The sequence below is a fragment of the Coffea eugenioides genome, chromosome 2 (assembly GCF_003713205.1).
Source record: "Coffea eugenioides isolate CCC68of chromosome 2, Ceug_1.0, whole genome shotgun sequence".
NCBI classification, from domain to species: domain Eukaryota; kingdom Viridiplantae; phylum Streptophyta; class Magnoliopsida; order Gentianales; family Rubiaceae; genus Coffea; species Coffea eugenioides.
The window spans coordinates 8863778-8876843 of record NC_040036.1 but is presented as its reverse complement, the minus strand read 5'-3'; the positions used below and the strand labels follow the sequence as shown (position 1 = coordinate 8876843).

General features: G+C 39.1%; 1 protein-coding gene across 2 annotated transcripts; it reads left to right on the top strand.

Annotated features, from left to right (window-relative positions):
- Positions 1-7941: 7941 nt before the first annotated feature.
- On the top strand, positions 7942-12987 carry LOC113760555 (7-methylguanosine phosphate-specific 5'-nucleotidase A-like). Of its 2 annotated transcripts, XM_027303185.1 has the most exons (10): positions 7942-8162; positions 8301-8463; positions 9166-9226; positions 9411-9543; positions 9763-9886; positions 10332-10388; positions 10483-10579; positions 10931-11138; positions 11602-11662; positions 12243-12987. In XM_027303185.1, exons 1-10 carry the CDS (start codon positions 8002-8004, stop codon positions 12297-12299), a joined length of 1122 nt encoding a protein of 373 aa, XP_027158986.1. In that variant the 5' UTR covers positions 7942-8001; the 3' UTR covers positions 12300-12987. The 2 variants fall into 2 exon arrangements, with proteins under 2 accessions (XP_027158986.1, XP_027158985.1); XM_027303184.1 differs by having other exon boundaries at positions 7946-8463.
- Positions 12988-13066: the final 79 nt, after the last annotated feature.

Below are 13066 nucleotides of genomic sequence, written 5' to 3'. Positions count from 1 at the left end.
GCTCCAGTTCAATCGAGGATAAATGTGGCACACGCATACGAAGTTTTTCAGCCATAAATCAAAGCGATACTTAAGACACAGCCATAATGGCATGGTACCACAGCCAGGACAAACGACAGGGGGCTGCTGATCTGGTCATCTCATGACAAGTCATTTTCTTCCATCATTTTTCTCTATTTACGGTTTTACAGACTTTCCATTTGATATCTAGTTTTCGAAAAGTTTGAGTTCACATGTTAATTGAGATAGAAAAGAAAAGGTGACTAAAGGTACCGCTAGACATGCCAGATTTACCATTTTGTATGTATTTCTTGGATAGTTAAGAGGAGAATACCAAGATGAGATAGATTTTTTTTTTTTTTGGTAATAAAAAGTTTGAATGGATTCGATTTCAGTCATATTTTCAGGATAGAGGTTTGTATAAATCATCCACCAACACAGCCCTCACATCGAGGACGATAGTGGAATTCATATACACGATGTTTTGTATGAAAGTGATTCATTTTTATCAACTGACTCAACTTGTGTTGACAAGGTGAGATATATAATATCCTAACAATTTGTAGACATTCCTAGAAGATGACTTGGATTAAAAGAACAGCGGCAATTCAAGGGCTATTACTGGAGTTTTGGGCCTGTAATTACTAGTATACATCGTCGATCCTGGTGACCCAAATAAAAACGCCTCCAAGATAGGCCTTCAAAAACTTGGCCAGAGCCTGTTATGACCAAGTAGAGAAGAATATTGACAGCTCTTTTTATTCATTTTATATTTCTTTTTGTCCTTTTTTTAATTTCCTTTTTATGTTGTGTAACAAAGCAAGTAGTATGTTTTTTTTTCCCAACAAGCAAGTAGTTAGGAATGGCAGCGGAGCAGGTTTGGGGTGGGAGACCCCTCCCCTGCTGCCCAATACTTCCTCCCATCCCGTCCCGCTTCTCCCGTGAGTGCTCTCGCGGGACTAATAAAAATTTGTCATTTAATTTTATTGGAGCCAAATTTTAGTAAATAATTAAGTACTAAAATATCAATATATTACCAAATCATTATCCATTGTAATTTCGCGATTGAAATTTATAAAAACAATCAAATAAAAACTATTTGAATATAATCCAACATGATGAAACAAATACAACTAAAGTAGTCAAATATTTGCTTTTGAAATAAATACAATCACTAAATTATTATTGTATTTTTTTAAGAAAAAATGTGTTATTGTGTTAAGTATAATTAGGAATTTAGTATAAATGCATTAGTAAATTTAGTATAAATAATTAATAATTTCTATTAGTAGGCATGTATAATTATTCGTATAATTGATAATATCAATTATATTACATATACTAATATACATTATATAAAACTTACAACTAATAATAATATTATTAGAAGTTTGTAATTAATTAAATTAAATATTAAATATACATATAAATATATATATATTCTAACGGGTGGTGTCCCCCGCCCCGTTTCTTAACGGGGAAAAAAATTCCCTCCCGTCCTGCCTCACCCCTCAACCCTCGCGGGGTGGGTGCTCCCAATTGTTATCTGTCAGGGTCGTGAGCTAATTTCTGGAATTGGAATTGGGTTCAGAGGGCATGAAGGTAAGAAGAACAAGAAGGGATCAGAGAGAACAAGAAGAAAGAGAGAGAAAAGCTAATAGAAAGGAAAGAGAAAGAGATTCTGTGCATTTACTCATCATAACCGTATTACAAATGCAGAGGGACTATTTATGCAATTTTATCCCAACAGAAATGTGCGCTAATTACATTCACCGCCATTCTTTAAGTAGAACGGTGCCGTATTACTACTTATTGGCTAAACACAAGAATCGCTACACTAAACGACCAGGTGATAGTGTATTTGGTCCTGACAGTCCCACCCTCTTAGCAAAAGCTTGTCCTCAAGCTTGGAAGTCTGGGAATTGACTGTCTATGAAGCTTCTATCCTCCCAGGATGACTCCGACTTTGGTAAATTGTTCCATTTTATCAAATATTGGACGACTGGTTGAGCAGCTCTCATTACTGCCCTTCTCTGGAGAACCTTCTCTGGCCTTAATAAGCATTGGTCTGTCGCATCCAATTCTGGCAGGTTGGAATCCACACTCTGTGCAAGTCCTATCTTCTTCTTGAGTAATGAAACGTGAAATACTGGATGAATCCGGGCTCCCTCTGGTAAGTTGAGTTTATAGGCTACTGTTCCCACCTTTGCACTAATCTGGAAGGGTCCAAAATATTTAGCAGCTAGTTTTAAGTTTCTACGAATAGCAACTGACTGCTGCCTATATGGTTGTAGCTTGAGAAATACCCAATCCCCTTCCTGGAATACTCTCTCTGAACGATGTTTATCAGCAAAAACCTTCATGCGATTTTGAGCTTTGGCCAAGTTCTCTTTGATGAGAGCTATGACCTGAAGCCTTGACTGGACCATATTGCTGGCAGCAGGTATGATACTATCATGGAAAGGTCCTAGGGGTATGTGACTAGGTTTATATCCATACAACGCCTCAAAGGGTGTTATCTGCAAGCTGGTATGGAAGTTAGAATTGTACCATAGTTTAGCTGTAGGTAGTTAGCTACTCCAGTGGGAAGGGTGGTCACTGTACATACATCTGAGGTAGTTTTCCAAGCACTGATTGACCCTTTCAGTTTGTCCGTCCGACTGGGGATGATATGCTGAACTATAGTGTAGATTCACCCCCAGTAAACTGAACAGTTCCTGCTAGAAGTTACTAAGGAAGATCCTGTCCCTGTCAGATATGATTGTTTCTGGTAGGCCATGTAGCCTGTACATATTATCAAGAAAAATCTGAGCCACCTGCTGTGCAGAATAAGGATGAGTGAGCTTGATAAAGTGACTGAATTTGATGAATCGATCCACCACTACCAGTATGGTGTCAAATCCATGAGATGGTGGCAGTTGCTCAATAAAGTCCATGGTGAGGTGTGACCACGCTTGTTGAGGCACTGGAATAGGCTGCAGTAGACCAGGATAAGGGACATTTTCGTGTTTGTTCCTCTGTCAAACATCACAGGATCTGACATATTGGATAACATCCCTTTTTAACCCAGGCCAATGGAACAAAGCCTGTATTCTGTGCAGACATCTCCTTTGACCTGAGTGCCCCCAATTGCTGAGTCATGCAAGAGCCTGATCAACTTGACCCTGATGTCATTAGCTGAGCCTACATACAGTTTCCCTTTGAACTTGAGTATTCCTCCTTCCACCTGGTAATCTGGATCTGCCTGGGGATCCAGTAGTAACTCAGCTAGCTTCTGTTGCACCTCTGTGTCTCCAGTATAACTTTCTAACAACTCCTGCATCCACCCAGGTTGGACTGTGGAAATGGCACTTACCTGATGCTCAGCTTGTTCACTGCCCATGTTAGTTCCCTCCATTCTCCTTCTGGACAGGGCATCAGCTACCCCATTTTCCGAGCCCCTCTTGTATTGTATTTCATAATCCAATCCAAGTAGTTTGGTCAGCCACTTGTGTTGCAGAGGATAAGTAAGTCTTTGTTCTAACAGATGTTTAAGGGCTTGGTGGTCAGTCTTGATGATAAAATGATGGCCAACTAAGTAATGCTTCCATTTGCTCACAGCTAATACTAATGCAAAAAGCTCATTCTCATAGACCGACAGCCCCAAATTCTGAGCTGATAAAGCTTTGCTAAGGAAGGCCAAGGGATGTCCCTGTTGCATTAATACTGCCCCAATGCCAACCCCACAGGCATCAGTTTCGATCACAAAAGGAAGTTCAAAGTTTGGCATACGCAGCACTGGGGCTGTGGTCATGGCCCTTTTTAAATCTTCAAAAGCCATCTGAGCATTGTGGTTCCATGTGAATCCCTCTTTCTTAAGCAGGAGTGTGAGTGGTTTACTGATCACCCCGTACCCCTTTATGAACCTTCTGTAGTAACCAGTTAATCCCAAAAAGTCCCTTAATTCCTTTACTGTTTTGGGAACAGGCCATGATTTGATGCACTCTATCTTAGTAGAGTCCATGCTCACTCCTGCTTCAGATATTATATGCCCCAGGTACTCAATTGAAGTTTGAGCAAAAGAACACTTTGACCTTTTGCAATATAACTGATTTTCTGCTAGTACATTGAGTACAATTTGCAGGTGCTGTGCATGCGACTCCAAAGTTGAACTGTACACCAGAATGTCATCGAAGAAAACCAAAACGAACTTCCTCAGGTATGGCTGGAAAATTCTGTTCATCAATGCCTGAAATGTGGCTGGAGCGTTTGTCAGCCCAAAAGGCATCACCAAGAATTCAAAGTGGCCATGGTGTGTCTGGAAAGCTGTTTTGGGGATGTCAATTGCTTTAACTCTTAGCTGATGGTAGCCAGCTCTGAGGTCTAGCTTAGACATATATTTCATGCCATGTAACTCATCTAACAGCTCATCTATATTTGGGATAGGAATTTTGTCCTTTACGGTTAATTCATTCAGTCTCCTATAGTCTATACAGAGCCTCCAAGAATTATCCTTCTTTTTAACTAATAATACTGGGGAAGCAAAAGGACTAGTGCTGTGCTCAATGATTCCATTAGTGAGCATCTCAGCAACCTGCTTTTCGATTTCTGCTTTGTGGGAGTGGGGGTACCTGTATGGCTTGAGTTTAAAAGGCTCAGCACCAGGTTTGAGGTTGATCTGGTGATCCAGCTCCCTCTCTGGGGATAAGCCCTTTGGAGTGGAGAACACCTCTGAATGCTGTTGCAGGATTCTTCCTATGGGATCTGGAAGCTGATCTTCTGACCCCCTTGTTACTTCTGTCTCCAATGCTACACAGCTTGTTTGTTTCTCCTGTATGAATGTCCTGAGGTCCTTGCCCCTCACTAGCCCCATTGCAGGTTGATTCACAAAACCTTGCAAGTGCAGTAAACTCCCTCTGTCACTGAGTGTAATACTGAGGGAATGGAAATCAAATGTAATGGGACTGAATTGGCACATCCAGTCTACCCCCAGTATTATATCCCATCCCTCTAACTCCATTATCTTCAGATCAAATTGGAATTGATAGTCCTGTATCACCTAGCTTATATTGGGGCTAATGGCACCACTAGTGATGTCAGTCCCATCTGCTAAGGTCACAGTAAAAGGATTGACTGAGTGGTATGGCAAATGCAGCAGATTGACAACTTTATGGTGGATAAAGCTGTCAGAGCTTCCTGTGTCTACCAAGATCTTGACTGGAAGTCCCCCTAAGTTGCCTATCAGCAGGATAGACTTCCTTTTTATGGCTCCAGATAATGCATTTAGGGACACTTCTGCTAATTCTCCAACCCTTCCAGTGAATTCATCTTGCTCTCCCTCAGCATCCTCGAATTCAACCTCCTCCTCCTCTTCAGTATTCAAGCAGTTCAGATTTCCTTTCTTGCACTGGTGTCCTACTCCAAATTTTTCCCCACACCTGTAGCACAGGCCATGCTTACGCCTATACTGCATTTCCTCAGCTGATATCTTACTGAGGTCTTGATGGATTGAATCAGTTTTCCTAGCGGCAGGGATGATTGCTGGTAACTTGTATGAGTGTTGGCGAACCTGGTCATGTGTGGAATTCTTATACATTCCAAATCTTGGTTCTACTGCCCCCCTTCCTGCGGCCTTACTTTGTTTGGTCTGGATTTCCAGGGAACATTCTTGGAGTTCTGCAACTTCGAAAGCCTTCATTAATGTCTGTGGTCTGAACATCTTCACCATAGGTTTAATTTCGTCTTTGAGTCCACTAATAAAACTGGAAACAAAGTACGACTCATCTAACCTAGGATTTTTCATTAGCATAAGCGTCTTCAATTCCTCAAATCTCTCCTCATAATCTTCAACAGTGCCCTTCTGATGTAACTTATTAAACTCCTCCACTATGTCACGGGAGTTGCTTCCAAAAAACCTCTCGCACAGTAGCTCACTAAATTCTCCCCAAGACAGTCCAGGTTTCACAAGTTTTACCCCTTGAAACCAGTTGTCAGCCTTCCCTTCCAAAAATATTTCTGCTACATCTACTTTCTGACATTCTACTATCTGATAGTTCAGGAAATACTTTTGACATTTCCTTACCCACTCCCTAGGTTTCCCAGAACTAAACATTGGCAACTCCATACGAGACACATTAGGAATGAACTGCCTACCTCTTAACTCAGGTTGGCTCTTTGGCCCTTCGTTTGGAGGTGTCAATCTTAGATGCAATGGAGGCGTCGGCAAGATTGGTTCAGTTCCTCCTCCGTCCAAGTCAGAGATGCCTTTCTCCTTCATCAGCAACCTCATCATCGTACTGAACCTCTGCTCCATCTTATTGAATTTCTGGTCCAGATTCCCCACCATTGCCTCCAACTTCGCCTTGTTTTGATCCATTTCGACATGAAGATTCTGCTGCAGCTCTCCGACACTTGCGTTCTGCATGGTCGCCACCGATTCCATCAATTCCTGCAGCTTACTATCCTGTTTCTTGAGTTGATCTTCCAAACTTCTAAATCGAGTGCTCTCCGCCATATTAGATATCTTCGCGGCCAAGAATCGACCGCTCTGATACCAAATGTCAGGGTCGTGAGCTAATTTCTGGAATTGGAATTGGGTTCAGAGGGCATGAAGGTAAGAAGAACAAGAAGGGATCAGAGAGAACAAGAAGAAAGAGAGAGAAAAGCTAACAGAAAGGAAAGAGAAAGAGATTCTGTGCATTTACTCATCATAACCGTATTACAAATGCAGAGGGACTATTTATGCAATTTTATCCCAACAGAAATGCGCGCTAATTACATTCACCGCCATTCTTTAAGTAGAACGGTGCCGTATTACTACTTATTGGCTAAACGCAAGAATCGCTACACTAAACGACCAGGTGATAGTGTATTTGGTCCTGACATCATCCTTACAAATAGTATGTTTGAGACCAGAAAGTCTTGGGCAAATAGGGGTTGACTCTAGTGATAAAGTCATTTAAAAGTATTCTTGGTTTGAATCTCATTTGCAGCTATTCTTTGTCAATATACAATCTATAAACACCATTGTAACTCTTCTTATTATGCAATTTCTGATAATATTTTGAGCCTTTATTGGGCTGCAACCTTCTAGTGTCATAGGTTGTTTGTTTTCCTACAAGCCAACACTCCGTGCGGCACTAGCTATCGTTCATGACTTGAGTTATGAACGGTTGGCTAGTTCAACCTAAACACTAAGTGTGCTGAAGTTTTGCGGAAGCATAAAAATAGTAAGCAAAGAAAGAGAGTATGGGAGGCAAAGGAAAGCTTTATTGCACTTAAAAATTCTTGTACAAAGGTTGCCACAAATGGAAAGGATTTTACCTATTTATAGGCAAGTTAAGAAACTATACACAACTCTAGAGAATTCTACACAAAGTGTACATACAATTGGACTCTAGAAGCATTTACACAAGTCCCTTCTTATCTACAAGGCTCTAAACCATTCCATAAGACTCTTGAATAGCCTAGAACGTTCCGAAAGCTTCTAACATATACTACCTACGAGAATGAGATATGGGTCTACTAACGGTCTCAATTTTTTCTGCCAAGACACTATGTACAATGTGCATGACTTGGTTGGCCAGGCACTGTCGCGCTCACGGACAAGTACGATCCGTGTCACTGAGATGGACCAAAGGTAAATTTTTTATATAAACACCATTAGAAGTTTTTGTTGTTAGATGCGGGGAAAGCTTTGATGAATTGTATATACAAATTTCTCGACCATGGATTTCGAAACATACACTTCGACTTCTAATAGTGATTAGAATCGAATTTATCCAAATTTTTATATATTAAAAAAAAACTAGAATAACCCTTAGCTCATGGAGTTACTCTTAAATCAAGAAAAGAGGGGACAATAATGTTTCTTTTTTCCTTAAAAAAGCCCCGTACTAGATACTAGATAGGAGATGGAAACATGACAGGTGGCGCAAGGAAAAACAGAAAATTCCTATTCCTGCAGTAATGGCGTAGAAGAAATACAAGTAGAACATCTCAGTATCTCACGTTTCCGACTTCATGGGCACTTCTCACCACTATTGTAGACTCCAATTCCTTCCTAACATCAACCTCGGTGCTACTAACATACTGTTTAGGAACACTAGCACTGCTCTAGCCCGCCTTCTCATACCCATCACCTCATCTCAACACAACCCCACCACCATCACCAGTAGCAGGAGGTTAGCACTTGAAATCCCACTACTTCATCCATTTTTTTGGCTGTACTTCTCACCCCACCGATCCCACATACGCTCTTTTTATTCTGGTACATTCTCCTCATATACAAAGCGATTATGTAATAAATTCTTAATTTTCAGACAGAAAAGTGTACGTAGCAGAAGCTACAGCAGTGATCACCAAAAAGAAACCCAAACAATGGAGCACGTAGTTGTCGATGGCTCTGAGGTTGTAGTCAAGGACCCTCAATCCCTTCGCCACAAGATTTCTTCTATTCGCCTTGCGGGTCCCGAAAAGCTCCAGGTTTTTTCTTTCTTTTTTTGAATGATTTTTTCTTGATATAAATAGTTCTGCATTGTGCTACTATTACATAAACCAAGAATTTCCTACTTAGGTAGCTTTACCTACAAATTATGATCTAGATTCAGTAATTGTGTATAATTCTGCGTTGGTTACATGATTCTGGAACGGAAGAGTATGCTCAAAATTGTGGAAAGATATTAGTTGTTTAATTTCCAAAGTGATCATGCAATGTAACTGCGGGTTATTCGTTATCATATTGATCTTTTTTATTCTAAATTGGGGAAAAAACAAAACCATGGATAGTTGTAATTGGTTTCCTTATAACCCCATTTTGTGGTGCGATGAGCTATGTCCGTCTTAGATTATCCTGATTTCCATTTGATCGGATTATGCTTCAAAAGCATTTATGAGCTATGTAACATGTTATCTCCATGAAGTACCATGTCCCATATACTACTGAAAAAGGCTAGCAGCGTAAAGATAAATGTATGTATAGGCTTCTTTTCCATGCTTTGTCAAGTACAATGTCAAAGACTTAGCCAAAAAAAGGTACAATGTCAAGGTACATTAGACCTCATTTTTGAAAGGTCAGATCTTTGCCCGTAATTGTTAGAGTTCCCAAAATGTTTATTGTTTGAATTCCTGTCTTTACATATTTTCTCTTCATGTAAGGCTCCTGTCCTTAACTATTTTTGTTTGTAGGTAATTGCAGATTTTGATGCTACGTTAACGAAGTACTGGATCGATGGACGTCGAGGGCAAAGTAAGTTCTCTTTTATTCCCTGCTTATTAAAAAGTTGTGCCTTTTTCTTAATTTCCATCAGAGTTTTAAATTGTAAGTAATAAATCCAGACAGAAATAGAGAAATTGATTGTGTTTTGTACTGAACACTTATAATTATGTTTTGGCAACAAAAGACTGACTTGGGTGAAAAACAACAAATGTAGGTAGCCACGGTCTTTTGCGGCAAGGGAGTCCTGAATATGATGAGAAGAGGCAGAAGTTATATGAATACTACCATCCTTTGGAATTTGATCCAACAATTCCACTCGATCAAAAAGCAAAACTCATGGAAGAGTGGTATGTGAACTGAGTACTAGTAGAAGCTAGTTGTTGCATTTTATGTGAGCCTTATGACAGCTCGAAATAGAGAGCTTCAAGTACCTTGATAGAAAACAGTTTATCTAAGAATGACAGCTGCATACAACATGACAATCAAATTTCAACTTAGTAAATTATGGACTACTCAAAAAATTCTAATTGTGTCGGAAGCATCTGAAGCCCTGCCATTTCATGCAGGTGGGGAAAAAGTCATGCTCTCCTTGTTGAGGGAGGCCTTACCTATGATGCAATTAAGAAATCTGTGACTAATTCTACAATTGCATTTAGGGAGGGTGTAGTTGAACTATTCAAGTTTTTGGAGGTAAAGTGGATTCATAATTTTTGTTTAGGTATGCTATACTTTTGATGATGTATTATGGAAGTTAAATAAATACTCCAAAACATACTTAATTTATGTGTTTTGTTAGCATAATGTAGAGGTGGAAGCTTGTGGCTTCTGTTGAGCTGATCTTTAATTCTATTGCTTCAGGATGAAATGACAGAAAATTTGAAACTCTAGTACATGCTATTTTACCTTCACCAAGAGCACATGAAATATTTATTTTTGCAACTTTAATTTTTGGTATGTGGGTACCTTTTCGTCATTGTGACAAATTTGGCTTTGATTTAAGCTGCAATGAACGATAACAGCATATCAATATCTTCAAGTTAGACTGAAATGAATCTGATATTCTGGGCGTGAATTCACTGAACTAGAGCATGTTTCAGGATGAGTGCTGCCTTAATTGCTTCTTCATGATATGCAGGAAAAAGATGTTCCAGTTCTTGTATTTTCTGCTGGTCTTGCCGATATAATAGAGGAGGTCAGGTGTTTTTGTTGGTTAGTGGAACATGAATACGTTGGCATGCACTAATTTGCTACTGAAATGTGCTGCCTTCCCTGCTCACATCATCCAGGTATTCAGGCAGAAACTTCATAGATCCTTCAAAAATGTCAGGGTTGTATCCAACCAGATGATATTTGACCAGAATGGCCAGCTAGTGTCTTTCAAAGGTAGTATTCTACTATCTTATTTTGACAGAAAACTTTTCTTGCTTCTTCAGAGAATTAGGTTTCAACATCAGCTATAATGTCTACCCATTTTTAGTGTTAATTAACTAATTGTTTCTTAGCTCAAAAACAAGTTGGGCTTTTTGAAAAACAGCCAGAACAAGTACAATGCAATTTCAGTAATGTAAACATTTGAATTTTCACTTTCCTTCTTGAATATCTTAATGAATTGTTCTGGGACATGCATTCTTCTACATTTATAATTGTAGCCAAGCTTGTGTTCTAGTCTGCAAAGGCGGATAGTGGTGATATTTTAAACATTAGGTCCATGGTTTAACTTAAAATTTGCTGCAGGAAAGACAATTCATGTTCTGAATAAGAATGAGCATGCGCTTGATATGGCTGCACCTGTTCATGATAGAATTGACAATGTCAATGGGCTAAATGAAGACAATTCCTTTGTAAAGAAGATAACTAATGTGCTGCTACTTGGTGATCACATTGGAGACCTGGGAATGTCTGATGGTCTCAACTATGAAACGCGGATCTCTGTTGGATTTCTGTAAGTGTACAACAGTTGACTCAAGTTTTTCAATAGCATTTAAGAAAGTGAATCACTATACTACTGGCTACCTAGCAATCTGTACTGCAGCTACCTTTTCTAAGAACAATCATTTTGCTGGGAAAAAAGTTAAAGAGAAAGTGAAATATCTTGGAGCTTTTAAAGCAGTTTTGTCTCATTTACTGATGAATTCCGTTGCATTGAATTGACAAAATGTCAGTTCCACTGAGTAGAAAGAATGAAACGCATTAAGAATTTGAAATTCCAAATTTGTTCAAATAATCTTCCTGCTAAACTCCATAGAACATGTCATTTACCAGACTATGAAAAAGAATGTTATACAAATCTGCTTCACTTGCCTAAATGTGCTTTGTTATTAAGCTTCTCTCTCTCTCTCTCTCTCTCTTTTAAATCATGGTTTACAATATATTTGTTTTTTGACTTCATAAAATTCTTATTTTAGGAATGACAATGTGGAAAACTCTCTTGAGAGCTATCAGAAGGCCTTTGATGTAGTTTATCTGGTAAGTTGAAATGTTATAGAACAAGTCAAGCTTCGTTCTCCTGTTCTCTGCTTTTAATAAAGAGGGGTCCCGAGACACTTCCAGAATACAGAAATAGTTACTGTCCATAAGATATACTGTTATATGGCCTTCATTTTTTATTTAGAAAAAAGAATAAAGTTATATGGTCTTCTTATGTTTCTAAAGTGAATGTCTTGATCGAACAGATCTTGATTTCATTTGGAACATGCCAGAAGCTTGTTGAGTTCTTTCATGATTGGATGCTTGAGCAAAATTAAGTCTTGTGCTTCTTTTGTTATAGAAATGCCTGTTTCCTAGGACACTAACTTTCCCAATAGGCAAAAAGTTCTTCTTTCATGATTGGATGCTTGAGCTAAATTAAGTCTTGTGCTTCTTTTGTTACAACAATGCCTGTTTACTAGGACTGTAAGCTGCACTTTCTTGCTAGAGTTTCGTTTTCTTTTTTATAGATACAGGTTGCATGTTTTTGGCTTCTTTTGCTCTCTCTCTCTGAAGTACGAAATGGAGGGAAATGCAGTTTCTTAATGCTAATTGATTTGTCTCTTTATCATTTTGACAGAACGACACATCCATGCAGGGAGTGGTAAAGCTTGCCTCCCAGCTATGCCAGACTTGAAAGCGCTTAAGCTGTAGCACCTCCAATCACTATGTCCAGCATCTCAAATTACAAAAGAAATTTCAAGATGAAGGTTTAAATTGTTTGCATAGATTTCCCAATAGGATTGTTGTCTCAACTATTCCTAGTTGTGGTTATTGGTGCCCCATAAGTTTTTGGTAGGACTATGAGTAATGCTTGTGATTTTTTAAATTAAGCTTAGTGCTGTCAGAACATAGGTTATTGGATGAACTAAATTATGTGTTATATCAAGTTGCATGCTGACTGCCATGGCAGAATCCTATTTTGACAAATTAGCTAGAGAAAATTAGGCCTGGCGGAATCTGATGAATTGGATATCATTTGAGTCTTGTTTCTCTTATTAGCTTCTGCTTGGCCACATGTAGATGTAGCCTTTGTTCTGCCTGGCTTTGGTCTGCTTTTGTACATTCAGGCATGATGCATATCCTTGCTGGTATACGGGTACTCTTTTCCATCTTGGGGAGGAAATTCCTTCATGAATTGTTCATAAGTCCGGCTTAGCTGTCTGACTAGCAACTTGGGGATGGAGTTCAATTGTTTTCTGTGCTTCTAAATGTATCCTGGAGGTCGAGGACAAAGAAACAATGTCGCAGCACGCTGCTTTTGCTAAGTTTTCATATCCTGTATTTGAAATCCGGTTGCACCCCAGTTTCATGTTCCTTTTTTAGTTTGAAGATCTCACTTTCTGGAGTAAAACAGAGCAAGATGCTAATGTCATGACCTTATTAATCCATCAATTAGTTGAG

Bases quoted from the DNA above. Each gene is read 5' to 3' on its own strand.
- LOC113760555 (XM_027303184.1), top strand. From the start codon at position 8,002: ATGGGCACTTCTCACCACTATTGTAGACTCCAATTCCTTCCTAACATC. The intron at 10,389-10,482 runs GTCAGGTGTTTT...CACATCATCCAG, and splicing joins TTGCCGATATAATAGAGGAG to GTATTCAGGCAGAAACTTCA. The intron at 11,139-11,601 runs GTAAGTGTACAA...TTCTTATTTTAG, and splicing joins CGGATCTCTGTTGGATTTCT to GAATGACAATGTGGAAAACT.